Source organism: Phallusia mammillata, chromosome 5, assembly GCF_965637545.1.
Source record: "Phallusia mammillata chromosome 5, kaPhaMamm4.hap1.1, whole genome shotgun sequence".
Classification (NCBI taxonomy): Eukaryota; Metazoa; Chordata; class Ascidiacea; order Phlebobranchia; family Ascidiidae; genus Phallusia; species Phallusia mammillata.
Genome location: NC_137256.1, coordinates 26100137 through 26116431, shown reverse-complemented (window position 1 = coordinate 26116431; position 16295 = coordinate 26100137). Strand labels below are relative to the sequence as shown.

The 16295-nt window shown below is 34.4% G+C and overlaps 1 protein-coding gene and 1 long non-coding RNA gene across 29 annotated transcripts in view; one reads left to right on the top strand and one right to left on the bottom strand.

Moving 5' to 3' along the window:
• Window positions 1–682: 682 nt before the first annotated feature.
• Window positions 683–6899, bottom strand: LOC145228749 (uncharacterized). Of its 2 annotated transcripts, XR_013860257.1 has the most exons (6): window positions 6851–6899; window positions 5133–6683; window positions 4083–5067; window positions 3956–4020; window positions 3180–3709; window positions 683–1591 (listed from the first exon to the last, which is right to left on the bottom strand). It is a non-coding gene; the product is annotated as an uncharacterized LOC145228749 (long non-coding RNA). The 2 variants fall into 2 exon arrangements; XR_013860258.1 differs by having other exon boundaries at window positions 3180–3258; window positions 4083–6683.
• A 618-nt stretch (window positions 6900–7517) lies between these two features.
• Window positions 7518–16295, top strand: part of LOC145228650 (uncharacterized) — a 41292-nt gene continuing 32514 nt past the window's right edge. For 2 of the 27 annotated variants that reach the window (XM_080093864.1, XM_080093862.1), the window contains exons 1-12: window positions 7518–7687; window positions 9312–9389; window positions 10277–10454; window positions 10663–10843; window positions 11827–12091; window positions 12732–12817; window positions 13664–13878; window positions 14190–14362; window positions 15078–15250; window positions 15366–15452; window positions 15846–15921; window positions 16096–16220. In XM_080093864.1, the coding sequence (XP_079949990.1) occupies window positions 15204–15250; window positions 15366–15452; window positions 15846–15921; window positions 16096–16191 (306 nt within the window). In that variant the 5' untranslated portion in view covers window positions 7518–7687; window positions 9312–9389; window positions 10277–10454; ... (4 more) ...; window positions 14190–14362; window positions 15078–15203 and the 3' untranslated portion in view covers window positions 16192–16220. Of the gene's footprint in view, window positions 7688–9311; window positions 9390–10276; window positions 10455–10662; window positions 10884–11826; window positions 12092–12731; window positions 12818–13663; window positions 13879–14189; window positions 14363–15037; window positions 15259–15365; window positions 15549–15763; window positions 16221–16295 lie in introns of all 27 variants that reach the window. The other 25 variants (XR_013860128.1, XR_013860131.1, XR_013860124.1 and 22 more) reach the window with 25 other exon arrangements.

Here is a 16295-nt window from a genome sequence, read left to right as displayed (position 1 = left end):
GACAAACCTCAATATGGATAAAGTGTGTTAGGGAATAAATATATTTGCAGCACGCACTCAACTTACTGAACTTTGATTTGCCCAGTGATTTATCCAACTTTATTTGTACACCTGTATTCCATTTACATAAACTATAAAAACTTGTTACAGATTCTGGTGAATGTATATTGTTAGCATGCGTTGCACTGTGGAACTATACACTAATAAAACTTTGTGCATTGTCTGCAACTTGTCCTGTAATCAATCTATGCTTTTATATTAATTATGGAACAAATCAGCTGTCTGGACAGGTCTGGAATTTTATCGTAATATCTAAAAATAATTTTCAAAAACATGTGTACTGTCTTTCAGCCTAAGGAGTACACAAAGTTTTTTGCTGTTTTTGATGAATGAAACCTCATTTATGCAAAAATAACTTAATCAGCATGTATATAAGCAATTTGGTGATAATTTTTGCTGTTTAAGAACAGAGAATCTTGTGAAAAGGCATGTTTTGTAACATATTATTATGCGTTACAGAATACATTTATTGAAATGGTCCAGAATTTAGCTCATGCAGATATGGTAACCCTAATGCAGTGTAATAAAAACCCTACAGCATGATGGTACAATACTATGGAAGTTTATGTAATGCGAGATTCACAGTGGCAAAAATATATTAATAAAATTGTTGCAAATAGAATGGTATGAAGTAATGTATTTACACAAATCCATATAGATAAACACAAAAATAAATAAACAAAACAAACTATTAAGTTACAGTGCAACTAATATACTGATGTAAACAAATAAAATTAAACTCAATTTAGGTTGATGCAAAAAAGTCCTTCATCTTTAAATGCAACGAATAAATTGATACATATGTTTGCAGAAGTTACAGCATCAGTATTACGAGTGATAAAATAAAATGGACTTTCATAGGAATTAAATGCACACCACTACATTTTATGACAGGGCTTTAATGAACAGATCTGACACCATTAATAGTGTATAGAGCAACATAAAATTGTCATTTGAAAACAGTTTGGTATATTAAAAGCATTCACAATATGGGCACAGAATAAAAAAAACTGCATACAAAAACATGACAATGTAAAAACATAATTAAATCACAATGATTAAAAGCTCAGCAGCCAGCCCTGTGGCTAAGTAATTCAAAGAACAAAGCTGTTATAATTTGTTACTCGGACCGATAACTGCAAAAAACTGATAACTAGTTTGTGTCTATTACGTCAAATATTTACATGATAATAATACAAATGTGTAATAGAAAGAAATACGTTTTGAACGTTTTTATGTTGTTCAACAATTGACATACATGATTTTGCAATAGTCTATCACATTAAAAAGCTAAAAACCTGATCCAAAATATGTTTGCACTTGTTCCCAGTATCAGCAAAGTCAATATCAATGTTATTTAATTTTATCTATCCCACATGAGCAGTGAAGGTTGCCCCACTGTACATCAATACAGACAGGTTAGGCTGCCGAATTCAGTTGTCAAGCTTCTTGGTTAACAAGAGGTTGATTTTGCAGAACAGCTTGTCGAGTTTTTTGCATCAAAATATATTGCTGTTGAAGATCATGTAGTCTAAAATGCAGAGGTATTGGGTTTAAAATACACAAAAAGCATCAACCAATTAGACAACAAACTAGAAGGGTGGCTTAGCACATATTGCCCTTGCACATACACTATGATCTATTTCAAAAACATAAATATATTTCCTATGCTTATTTTGTATTGGGTCCCATATTAGCCATCGTCTTTTATAACCTTGGTTGTTTCTGCAGGCAAAAACTCATGGGTCCCCACACATGCAAAGTTGAAATTAATGCAATTCAATAGATAACAATGAGTAAGTTTGGTATTGTGTAGACAAACACCATGATTGGTACTGTGCATATCTAAATATGCTATATGGAGTAAAAACTATTTAAATTAAAAAACTCATTTTAGGGGGCTAGTAGGATAACTAATTGATGTTCAACACACACAAACTCAATCAATAGTACTGCAAAATTTCAGTCCAATCTGTCAACGTTTAAAATTTCAACCACTAGAGGTGTTTTGAGCAACAACCGTTAACGTTTCTGACGTCAAAGGGCTGTTAACAACCCCCGAACTGTAATGGCGCAATAACGATAATTGCCATACTTTACAAGCTATCCAAATTTTAGCCAATTCTGACATTGTTTACAAACTCACTCCTTTTAGGGGGCTAGCGGGGTAAATACTAGGGTTATCCGGAAAACAAAGTGGGATGCACATCTACATAACTATATCTACCATCTGGATAAGTTTCAGCCACATCCATCAAGCATTTGATAGAAAAACGAGTCGGACAAACTTCGACAGAAAATACCTATTTTAGGGGGCTAGCGGGGGAAATACTGGGGTTATCAACAAAAACAAAGTGGAATGCACATCTACATAACTACATCTACCATCTGTATAAGTTTCAGCCACATCCATCAAGCATTTGATGGCAAAACGAGTCGGACAAACTTCGGGGGGGGGGGGGGGGGGGAATCATTTTAGGGGGCTAGCGGGGTAAATACTGGGGTTATCAACAAAAACAAAGTGGGATGCACATCTGCATAACTACATCTACCACCTGTGTAAATTTCAGCCAAATTTATCAAACATTTGATTGAAAAACGAGTTGGACAAACTTCAGGGAAAAAATACCCATTTTAGTGGGCTAGCGAGGTAAATACTGGCGTTATCAACAAAAACAAAGTGGGATGCACATCTACATAACTACATCTACCATCTGTGTAAATTTCATCCAAATCCATCAAGGATTTGATGGAAAAACGAGTCGGACAAACTTTGGGTGGAAGAAAAAAGAAGAAAAACAAAGAAAAAAAACAAAAACATTTTGAGTAAAATCAATATGTGACCCATGATAACAACAAAAGCTATTTAAATTAATAAACAATTTAATGGACAATTCACCAAAATATAAGCCTTTAAACTAGACTTTTACAAAAGAAAAAGTTTGTGCCGAAAACAAATTCATTTTATTGCACTAATCATGCATATGGTAAACCAATCATTTAACAAGAAGAGATTGAAGTGCTTGCTTAATCGCACAATAAAGTTATGTGATTAACTGAATTTGAATGTGTTTGTTGGACTTCAGTAACATGCAAAAGTACCAAATTAAATTTTGTACCTTGTTGATTCCCTGGTGTTGTATCTTTTAGGGAACCACTAGAGTACTTCCTTGTTGTTTTTCTTGCATAAAGATCCATCTCGTTTGGAGGTCATTTGGTATGAAATACAAAGGTAAAATTAAATTACAAATGTCTTATTATTATTCAGGTAAGCAATATAAAAAAACTTGTGACATTGGCAAGATATGTGGAAAAATGGAAAACATTTTATTTGTAAACAGCGAATCGCAACTAATAAATGATTGCAAGCAAAATGCGTGAAATAAATATGTATTTTTTCATTGCAAATTAACTGTGCCAAAAAACAATACTATTTTAATCACTGATGATGGCATGAGAATTTGCCGAAAAGTCTGAATAATAAGGTGTGTACATTAAGTGTGTTAGCTTTAATACAGGTTGTGACCACTCATATACACTTAAAATCCTATGAAAACATTAAGTTTATGAATATTGCCAAATAAGCACAGTACTTGATGGAGTTTCTCATTGACAAAGTCAGACTAAATTGATTGGATATTAACTGTGCCTAAAAACAAATACATATTTAATCACTGATTATGGCATGAGAATCTGCCAAAAAGTCTGAATAATAAAGCATGTCACTTTTTATGTCTATTTGGGCCGTTATTTTCAACATTAAATATATTTCAAAATACATGTGTGCATTAAGGTGTGTTAGCTCTACTGTAGGTTGAGACCACCCATATACACTTACAATCTAAATCCTATGAAAACATTTAAGTTTATGAACATTGCTAAATAAGCATAACACCTGATGCAGTTTCTCATTGACTGATCTTCCAATGTACAGAAAGTCAGATTGAATTGATGGAAGTTCTGAAAATGTAGCTACAGAAGTAAAACGAGTTTACTTTGATAATGTTTATGCAAGTACTTACAACAATATTGGTCAATTAGCATCAGTTGCAATCTATTTAATTGTATTCCACACAAACAAGAACAGCAAAAGCCCTTGCCTGAAACACACAAAAAGAACCAAGCCAGCAAACAGCTGCAAACTTGTGAACAAACTGTTAATTGTTAATATACGAGTCTGAAAACTGTAGATCTGATTACACAAAGAAACTGTAAACCACCTAAAAAAGGCAACTTCCTACACCTGTTAACAAAAGAAATAAACCATCAACCTGGAAAGACAAAAAAGATTATTCTTATTATAAAAACATTCTGAATTCTTAAACCTGTAAACAACCAAAATCGTTTAATCTGTAAATAAAGAAAAATAAACTGTATACCTTCATAAACAAATGTCCTAAATTCCTAAACCTGTAAACAACAACAACACAACAAAAAACATGTAATCTTTTAATCTTGAAAGTTAAAATAAACTGTTAACCTTTATAAACAAACACCCTAAACCTGTAAACAACAAAAAACATGTAATCTGTAAATCAGGGAAGTTAAAATAAACTGTTAGCGATCATAAACTAACAACCTAAACCTGTGAACAACAAAAAATATGTAAACTGTTAACCTTGAAAGTGAGAATAAATGTCAAAACCTGCAAAAATGTTTACTTAAAATAAAGATTAAAACCTGTAAATATGTTTAAAAAGACAATGTTAAAACCTGCAAAAATGTTTATTTAAAATAATGGTAAAACCTGAAAATATGTTTAATAAGATAACGTTGAAACCTGTGAAATATTTATTACATAAAAGGTAACTAACACATTCCTAAAAAACACAACAATTTGTTAAAACCTGCAAAAAAACTAATGAAATATATTAATGCCCTAAATATGAAAAAGTCATTAATGCACATTGACACTTACACTTTACCTTGGAAATGTATAAATGCTCAATAACAAAGATTGAATTAAACCAAATTTATATAACACAATAGATCAATCAAAAGCAGGTCCTGAAAGATAAAACAAAACTGTTATGGCATTTGATAGCAAAGTATTTAACACAAGTAGTACACACCTGGAATGAAGTAAACAATAGTTGAGAGCGTACAGACTGAAGTCTCAATTCTGACTTTTTACTATTTTCTGAGCACTTGACGATGGTGGTTCAGGTGGTTAGAGCGATGCATAAACAAACGCAATAGTGTAATGATGTTTAAAGAATCTGTCGGCTGATGTAAAAAGGCACAACACCCCCCAAGAACTGGTCTACTTAAAAAGAAATAAAGGATAGTTAAAGTAAACTCTGCACACATTTTTGTTGATGAAAGAGGGAAAACGCAAGCAAAATTTAAGTCACAATAATATTGATGGTAGTTGCTCTTGGTTCATAACCAGCCTTAATCAAGAAGTTCAGGCATCATCAAGAGGAAAATCTGAAAAAACGTTTGAACCACCACCGTCCCTGCACGGCCGACGTAAAAAACAAAATACAAGCTTGCCTTAACTAACTGTCCTGCATACAAACGTCGCAAAATAGCCTATAAAGGTATAAAGTGAGTCTGTCGTGTTTTACAACCACCCAAGCAGTCATTGCCCCATTATGACTAGGTGGCCTGGCCAAGTAGGTTACGGAACTGACTTAGTAATTAAGTTAATCTAAATCCACACAAAAAAACAGGCTTGACCAGCACAAGTGGAATAGGGGACATCTTTTAGCGCATTTTTTGGCTACTAGATAAGTTTACTAAAACGAATGAGTGAGTTATAGCCTTGCTTGATATCTAGTACAAATTTCCTTTCAACGGAAAGAAAAGTGTACCAGAAATACAAGCAAGAACATCAAAAGCTGGTCAAAACCCAAAAACAAATCCACAATAACCCTATCTTTACAGTTAATATAGGCGCAGAAGTTTTTGTTTAAAGAGTTCAGTGATGATTACAGCGTATAACAACATGAGATCACTGTTCTCTGCCCTGCGAGACCCCCCTTTCAAGGACCCAAATGGATTATGCAACCTCTGGGCTGGGGAAATTTTAACAACAGTTTGCGCCCTATCAGGGTGGCTCACGGGACTTTTCTGGCGAAATGCTATGTCGGCCCCCTCAGGCTTTCGAGCCAAAGCCTTCATTGAGAGTAACTGTGTCCGGTACTCGGTCCCGCCTGCACCGCGGCCAGCGCAAGCGGTGGTGGCCATGCCCAGTCCGTGTTTCTATGCGCACCTTATTTTAGCTAAAGCCATTTAGCAACGCGCCACACCTAGTTAAAAAAACGATCTAAGCTAAGTCCCTATGTGGCGCGCGAATCCCAAATGCATCTAACCTATGTTACTTAACCTAACCTTAGTTATCGAGTGCTACTCTATTTCTATCCCCTAGCGCCAACTTTCTGACATAGTAGCACTCCTACAGACTTGGACCACTCTTTGACCACCGAGGAAGACTTCCTTCACGAGTCAACCTCGGCAAAGAATAAGTCACTCACCCTAGCGCCAGTTAACCTAAGTTAGGCCTATCAGTTCCGCAAACCCAGTTGACCCACGACAGACTCATATGTTTACATACAATTAAATAGTTGAAGTTGAGAGATGTTGGTTGATTGATGGACACATCGCAGATATACACAAATCTGCAAACAAACAAACACATAAATAGGTGCATTTCAGATTTTTAATACCATTATTACATTAGGTATTGCATTTTTTTATTCTTTACAAATAGTTTAATGTTTCTGTTTACATTACCTTAAGAAAACTTAAGTAAAACAAAAAAAACAACAAATTGAACAAAACTTACCACGCGTAACGTCGAGCATCCAACGCAAAACAAAAACCTCATGGTGAAAAAACGTTGCGAAAACGTTTTTGGTTTGAGCGCGCATCGTCGACGGTTGCGTTCGAATTCAAATTAGAAAATATTTTTTTACGAAAATAAATCGCCTACTGCTTTTTGATGTACGCAATTTTTGCGCTTATTTTTGAAGTATAAAGCATTATTTGTTTGCCCTATTATGATATCACAGAAAGACAATTATCTGTGCAAGTTTATTTTATTTGCGCGGCAAAATTTGGGGAATACCCGTGGATTACCCGTGAAACAGCACGCAGTCATGCGTAAAATTTTCTTTTGTTTTTTCATTTTCGATTTCGGCGCAATGATGATGGTCATTATTCGCCAACAATAAACTTTAAGACGAATTTATCCGCATCGGTTCCGACTGGTTCAATAAACTGTATTTCTGAGAACGGGTGGTGCGGGTCTGTATTTGTTACTCTGTTATTGTTTTTATGGTGTTCGTATTGTGTCAAAATGCCAGTTACATTTTGCAATAGTTGGATATTGAAAAAGGCTAAGGCACATTAAGTTAGGTAAACAACGAAAATGATGTGAAACAAAATGATTCATTTGCCTTGTTTGTTTGTTTGTATTAAATAATTGTTACTTATTTTGTTTTTTCCACAGCTACCCATTAAACAAAAAAGTAGGTTGGTTTTAATTTTTAACTGATCCTTATGTATATTGCAACAACCCTACTTTGGCAAATAAATCGTGGATTAAGCCAAATGGTTCTGTTTGCACATATGGATTTATTACTTATGTGAAGCCATCTCAACTTTCTGGCACTGTTTTGAGGTAACCAATTTACCATGTTAGATTTTAACTGTTTCAAAAAAAGTTATGTTCATATTTTTCTACTTACCTGTGTAAAAGTGCAACCATAAGTTTTGACCATAAGGTCTCATCAGTACAGCTGGTGGCAAGGGATTGCCTAGTTCACTTCAGTTGAAATATTTGTTTTGTTTTTTTGTTGGTCATTGGCATCTAGTTTTTTTGATATTTTGTCCCAGGGTTGTGTCACAAACTTTGAAGTAGCCAGGTGGTATGTTGCTGCACAAATCCCACAACTTATATATGTAGGTTGGTTGTTATACATTCCAATATTTTTTAATGATAATGGGCCTGTTGAGGTTATTATTAGTTCATTACATAGGACTTGCAGTTCATTAGGCGGAATATTTACTTTCGCAATAACTTGGATTGATGTTGCCATTTCCAATGAAAAATTGCATTTGTTACTTCAATTAAAGGGCATTCAGCAGCAGTATATACTCCTTTACTTCGCATTCTACATAATGAGTAACACAGGCTGATACTTTTGCTAGAATGATTTTAAGCTCTAGGTAAAGGACAGTGGACCTCAGTGTTAAAACTGCTGATAGTTTCCTAGCTTGGTATTGACAATATTGTTGGTACACAAACACATACTTTCTTTACTTGGAGGTGTTGTATCCTTTTGTATTGGTTTATTTAATTGTTGATTGTGAAATAAGGGGTTTAAATGAAAAAAATATTGCGCTAAAAATCTGAAATAAGTTTGCAATTTGTTGCTAAGGGCTAGTTGCACTAAATTCCATGCATTAAAACTGTATTTACATCAAAACAAAGTCAAATGTGACAAATTTGTCATTTTTGGCACACCATATGTAGCTGCTATCTCATGTAGTTATCAGTATGTTTTCAAATCCTATTGTGGCCATCACAAAAATAAGGACTTCATTTTTATTGGTTCCATTAAGATTTAATGTTTAAGAAAATGCAAAACATATAAAGGCCTACAGTCATAAGGTGCCAACTTTTAAATGTTAAGGTATATCACAAAAGCATTTTTACTACCAGGGTCTTCTGCTACTATTTCAAATGAAAATGATTGCTTGTTTGTGTGCAATAATGCCACTTTGAATATCACAAAAAAGAAATGCCTGTTTCTCTTTGCAACAACATTAGTTTGCTTTAAACCAATTTGCAAGTGTTTCAATTCCAAAACTGCTTCAGGCTGTTTTACAATTGTAATGAGTGTGAACAATTCATTGGCTATGAGACAATAGTCGATTAAAACAATGGTGTTTGTTATGTATTGGTTTGTAAATACATTGTTAGCTGTGTATTGTACATGACAAAACTTAGTCCTATTCTCAGGTATAAGGCATACTCAAAAAATGGGAGAGGCTTACACATTAGATATTCACCCATTCGATAGGGCTATTTTCTTGTTGGTATAGAGTTGCAAGTTTTTTTTTTTTTTTGTATCACAATGAAATATGTGGCATATATTTGGTGACAGCTGTAATATATATATGTATAATGTTGGTCTACGAGGGCAGGGGGAGAATTTTTTGGCATATTCCACTTCTTATCATACAAACATTTGTAAAATCTCTGTCACTTATTCACATATACATCTTTTTCTATAACACAGGTTTCTCAACAGAATGTTTCATCAATGCAATCCACGAAGTATGACCATGGAATTGCAATGTTTCTCCTACATATGCAGGTATGTAGATAAAACAGAGGGAGTGGTGAGATTCAGCCAGTTCACACCAGTTCTGCAGAACTGTGTCATGAAATTTTATAAGATCAGCAAAACGGTTGGCATTACTGGTTACTGTCAATGGACTTTTTGTAACAGAACCGGCTGAAAAATATGACTTTTGTTGTGATAGGACCAGCTGGCAAAAAAAGTAAATCCCACCACTCAACAGAGGTGCTCAATATTTAAGCTATGTATGCCCACATCACAGGTCCCTATTTCAACAAGGGCCACCAGTGTTTTTGTGTTACAGTTTTAAGGAAATGATATCTATTCCATGCTATCCAATTCAATGTGCATAAAAGTACAGATTGTTGTGTAATTGCATCCATAGAGCTTAACCTCTAGCTTTCTAGCTTCTAGCAGTTTTTCACATCACTATTTACATTGTTACATGTTAAGACTGTTGATTGTTTTTAAGCAACTTGCATACAAAGAGTATAAGCATGTAATATGTATATTTTTAAGTCCCTGAGAAGAAGCCAAAAGTAACAAAGGCAATTGTATCTATGCATGGTCCCCTATATTTATATCACAGTTGCCAGTATGTTAATTTTAAAAGTTGCTCTGGTTGCATAAATTTTTGTCTCGACAGGGACAAGCTGCTGTATTGCCACATTTTGTTCAACTGTAGCTTATAGTAAAGCATTGAATTAAAGGGATTCAAAATTCATCCTGACTTTCTAGCAAGCTTGTAAAGAACAACTGTAACTTATATTTTAATATCTGTCATAGTGTCAAATGGAATTTGGAATTTTATTTACTTTTTGTAGAAAAATATTGTAATCTTTGCTTATCTGATATTGTCTTCTTTGCCTTGGAAAATATTAACAAGTTTTATTGTTAAACAGGTAAAAAACTTACCTTCACCTGAATGTTATATCACTTGTCAATACGAAATATCAGTTTCTTCATCACAATGTTTTTTCGGGTGCCACAAGAGATGTTTTTTATAGAGGAAGATGAGAATCTGTGGATGTTACCAAAATAACAACAATAAACAAGTCAGTGGATGGGCTGCAAAACAAGGTTAATATGGATTAATTATTTTGGGGGATGTAGAACATAACAGTCATGAAGCTCCATGGAGGTGTTCCTTAACTCCAGGTGTATCCGTTTTTTTGTAATTTAAGGTTTTTTCTTAAAACATTGAAATTTAGATTTAAAACACTATGAGAATCTATTCTGATCTTGTAAAACACATAGTAAATTTATCTTCAATTATGTTTAATTTTAGATTTGAGCGAAACTGAAGCTACCATTGGTGTAGATTTCCAAGATAGAAGTGGTTGGTTCGTCACTGTATGTCATGCTGCACAACAAGCGACCCCAGCAGATAAACAGACAAACTCTGTAAGTTTCAAGACTCTAATTGCTTCGACAAAGTGCAGCATACAAGGCAGGCTTCCACATCACAGGTCCCTATTCAACAACAGCCACCAGTGTGCTATTGTGTTTGTATGTAAATTACAGTTTTAAGGAAATAGAACGTATGTCCCAAAACCCCATTGACTGGATCATAAAAGTACAGATTGGTGTCTAATTACATGTATAATTTAGCTTAACCACTTGCTTCTAACAGTTTGGCACATCACTATTTACATTGTTACATGTTAAGACTGTGGATTGTTTTTAAACAACATGCATACAAAGAGTATAGCAGCTAGACTTCTAATATCTTCTAAGCATGTAATATGTATATTTTTGAGCCCCTAAAATTTGTTACTAAAGAAGCAAAAGTCACAAAGGCAATTGTCTCAATACATGGTTTATTGCAGGGGTGTCCAACTCGAATACACCCCGTGCCAATTTGGTTTCAAAATATACTCGTGTGCCAACCTTTGTTACGTTTTCCATACCATGTCCTAAACGTCTTAACGGTACGGACTAATTCTGAATGTTTGGCCAATATGTAGAACCCCATTAAATGGTAAAAAACACATATTATGTCACCAAATGCGAGTAAACTTGTCTAGCAGTTACACTCATATTTCTCCTAAGCTTGCAATATTTATATTTTTGAGCCCCTAAAATTTGTTACTAAAGAAGGAAAAGCCACAAAGGCATATGTATTAATACATGGTTTATTATATCAAAGTCAGCAGTATGTACATTGTAAAGATGCTCTGACTGCATAAATGTTTGTCTATTAGGACAAGCTGCTGTACTGCCACATTTTGCAAACTTTAACTTATGGTTAAGCATTAAATTGAAAGGTTAGAAATTCATCCTGGCTTTCTAGCAGGCCTGTAACAAACAATTGTAACTTCCATATCAATATCTGTCATATTAAATTTATGATTTTATTCACTTTTTGTAGAAGCATTATGTAATTTTTGCTTCTCTGATAATGTCTTCTTTTTCTTGTAAAACCTATTAACAAGCTACATTGTTAAAACAGGTGAAAAACTTCCTTATTTGGTCGGTTCTTGGCTTACTGGCCCACTTTTGGCATCCCTGAATCATTTGGACTACCTTTACCTGAATTTTATATCACTTGTCAATATGAAATATCAGTTTCTTCGTCACCATGTTCGTTCCGGTGCCACAGAGGAAGCTTTTTACAGATTCAACTGAGTTTAACATAAAGAAGGAACTTAGAAGAAGAGCTGTATGTTACCAAAATAACAACAATAAACAAATCAGTGGACGGACTGCAAAAAAAGGTTCATGTGGATTAATTATTTGGGAGTTGTGAAACATAACGGTCATTAAGCTTCATGAGATTATGTTTTTCATCTGCTGGTGCATCAGGTTTTTTGATAAGTTTCAGATAGAATGTTTCTAATTTCACATGATAAATTGAAATTAGGACTTAAAACAGTAAAAACAAAACCAAAGAGGTTTGTTTAGAAATTATAAAATCACAGGCCTGTAAAACTTGGTTAAAAATGTTATCGGTCCACAAGCTAAACAAAGTTAAAAAATCCTGTATTGGAATCTATTTTGGTGATTAAGAACAGTCAGTAATTATGTTTAATTTTTATAATTTGATCAAAATTGAAACTGCCACTAATCAAATAATTTCCAGCCAATTTCGTATTCTGGTTACAAGTAAGCATTTAAGAAAAGTTACATGGCCAAACATGCCACTGGGCTATTTTCTTGTTCGAATAGAGTTGCAAGGTTTTTGGTTGTTTTGTTTCATGTTGACAGATGTTGCATATATTTAGTGGCAGATGTTACATATAATGTTGGTCTATGAGAGCAGAGACAGAATTTATTGTCATATTCCACTCCTTACCATACAAACATTTGTAAAATCTCTGTCACTTATTCACACATTCATATTTTTCTATAACACAGGTTTATCGACGGAATGTTTGCTTAATGCAATTCATGCAGTATATCCCTGGAATTGCAACAGCACAATGTTTCTCCTACATGTGCAGGTATGTAGATAGAACAGGAGTGCACAACATTTTAGCTATATATGCCCACATCACAGGTCCCTATTTCAACAATGGCCACCAGTGTGCCAATGTTTGTAAATTACAGTTTTAAGGAAATGATATTTATTTCATAATATCCAGATCACTGGTGCATAAAAGTACAGACTGGTGTGTAATTTCATCCATAGACTTAACTTGACCACTTGCTTCTAGCAGTTTTTCACATCACTATTTACATTGTTATATGTTAAGACTGTGGATTGCTTTTAAACAACATGCATACAAACAGTCTAGACACTAGGTTCCTATATCTCCCAAGCATGTAATATGTACATTTTTGATCCCCTGAAATCTTAACTTAAGAAGCCAAAAACCACAAGAGCAAATGTATCAATATATTGGTCATTATATCACAATCGCCAGTATACAAATTTTAAAAGATGCTCTAGGGACAAGCTGCTGTACTGCCACTTTTTGTGCAACTTTAACTTATAGGTAATCAGTTGAATTAAAAGGTTAAAATTATCCTGGCTTTGTAGCAAGCTTGTAACAAACAACTTTAACTCTTATATTAATATCTGTCATATTAAATTTATGATTTTTTGTGGAAAAAATATTGTATTATTTGCTCCTTCCCTAATAATGTCTTCTTTTCTATGTAAAACCACAACACTATTCCGAAAGGTTTTGCAATAATAAATACACAGACTGATTTCAGTGTGTGCTGAATTTGTCAGCTAATTAATGTCAATATATGTGACTGGAATCGTCTGTTGAACACCCATGGATTTCTGTTTTAGTACATTGTTATGCACAACACTATTAACAAGTTACGTTGTTTAACAGGTGATCAACTTCCTAATTTGGTCGGTTCTTGGATCACTGCCCAACTTTTGGCATCCCTGACTCTCTTGTATTACCTTCACCTGAATGTTATATCACTTGTCAATACGAAATATCAGTTTCTTCATCACCATGTTCGCTCCGGTGCCATGGAGGTAGCTGAGAGTCAGTGGATGTTACCAAAATAACAATAATAAACAAGTCGGACTGCAAAAAAGGTTAATATGGATTAATTATTTTTAGGGATGTAGAACATAATGGTTATAAAGCTTCATGAGATAATGTTTCTTAACTGCTGGTACATCAGGTTTTTGATAGGTTTAAGAAAGAATATTTTCTATTATACATGAGAGAAATTAGTAACAACGAAACCAAAGAGGTTTGTTTAGATTTTACAAAATCGCCGGCCTGCAAAACTTGGTGAAAAATGTTATCGGTCTGTAAGCTCAACAAAGTTAAAAAACACTGTATTGGCATTTATTTTGGTGTTTTATAACACACATTATAGTTTAATTATGTATAATTTCAGAATTTGATTGAAACTGAAACTACCATTGGAGGGATGTGTTGCTAAAACTGATGGAGAGATTTGAATGTTTGTTACAACTGTTTTGTTACTCTGATGGTCGACTTGGTTATCAAACACATACAGAATTTATGGGAGAAAAGTCATCAGGATGGACTCGACTGATTCTGTTTTAGGTAGGAATTTGTACATATTTTTTCACTTGCTATATTATGGGTTATGGTTTATGGATGTGTCAGATATACATATATTCTGTTTCATTACATTAGGATTATAGATTTCAAACTAGCATTCATTGAGAAAAACTCTAATATTTACTTATTTTGGTTCAAAGTTGAAGCAAAAAGCCTGAAAAATGAGACAATCATAAACTACATTATTAGTCAAATAATTTCCAGCTAATTTCACATTCTTGTTGCTTCAGTCCAGACAAGCCCACTTTATGCTTGATAATGTATTTATCTGTGCACTGACCTCGGGTTCTTTCTTGCGTTTGGTGCATGGTTCAGTCTATTGTAGGCTGCAATTTCATGGCATTTGTACCCTTTAGTTTGCAAATAGGAGGATTATTTAGAATAAGGTTTAATTATCACTTTCTAAGCCTGGAACTCTACTTTTGAAGCCCAGGCATTTGTTATTGTATTTTAGCTATGAAACATAAGATGACTCAGCAAAGACGAGTATGTGAAACACTTCTAATAAGGATAACAATGGCACAAATAGAGTTAAAAAGTGACACACTTCATTATACAAACATATCTGAATGCTCTTGCTATCATTAGTAAAATGACAGGCCCCATCATTTAAACCTGTTTATATCCACTTGAGTCACATAAAAGATTGATTAAAAGGTATTATTCCAAGATCCCAATCCTTTGTTGCAATGCTTAGGTTGTTCTACTTCAATCCTTTGATGCTTTGCTGGAAAACAGTGGAGTAGATCATGAAGAGATTAATATTAAACCACAAAGTCAATGTTACAACCCAACTGGCAAATTCAGAAGAAACAAAACATCTATGGACTGGTTTTTGTTGAGGTGGATTTTCTCGGCTTTGGGTGATAGGTAATAAGGCAAGTAAGAGTAAAATATTTTGAGAAATGACAGCTTCCATCAAAACTGAGATAAAGATATACTGATCTGTGTTAGTAAATGTTCAGGTTTGTCTACATTTGTGTAGATTTCCAAGATGGAGGAAGTGGTTAGTTCGTAGCCTGGAAGTTCTGCTGCACAACAAGCGACCCCAGCAGATAAACAGACAGACTCTGTAAGTTTCAAGACTCTGATTGCTTAAACAAAGTGCACAGTTTTGCTGAGTGACGCTTCCCCAAATTGGCTTCGATCAACTTGGTGTATAACCTGGGTAAATCACCTTCTGAGCTATGTAAGCTTAGTGGTTTGCCTGCAGAAAGTCATTCATGTCAGTATTTTTCAGATCTGGTGTACTGTGTTTTGTACAACCTATTGCTGGCATGCACGAACGCTTTATGTCTGACAAAAGTAATGAATATATTCATAGTTGCCGGCTTAAAACGAGCAACCGTTAAACATTTTCACATACCGTATTTTTTATAACAGGGCAAATACGTTTGTTATATAATAATTCTCATTTTCCGAAGATGTCCGAAGCAATCCGATGTTTTCCGATCTTTCCTGGCAGGATTTGTCGGTTCAACCCGAGTTCGTCCTCAACCCGACAGATAACAGACACGTGTTACTTTGATCCGCGCAACAATGTACGGAAGTCATCCACAGCACACGCGTCATATCCGTTGTCATGACGACTCAGTTAGAAACAACGTTTTACCCGAGGAATAAAGTGATTTGTTTCCTTGACAAAAGAGTGATAAAATGGGTATCAACTTTCGTAACCATGGCAACAATGTGACTCAACTTTTGTTTGTTACCAGGGCAACCGATTGAAGGTGACTCGACAATTTTGTTGCGATTTTTTACAATTGTCGAACACTTGGTGGCTTAATTTTGGTTTCCATGGCGATTTCTAACTTTCACGGAGCTACGTCATTTGTGTGCAGTAAGTTGAAAAATTTGAAATAAAGTTCGTTAACTTCTTCTTATTCTGTCTTTGTATCCAAAAAAATCTCCAAAC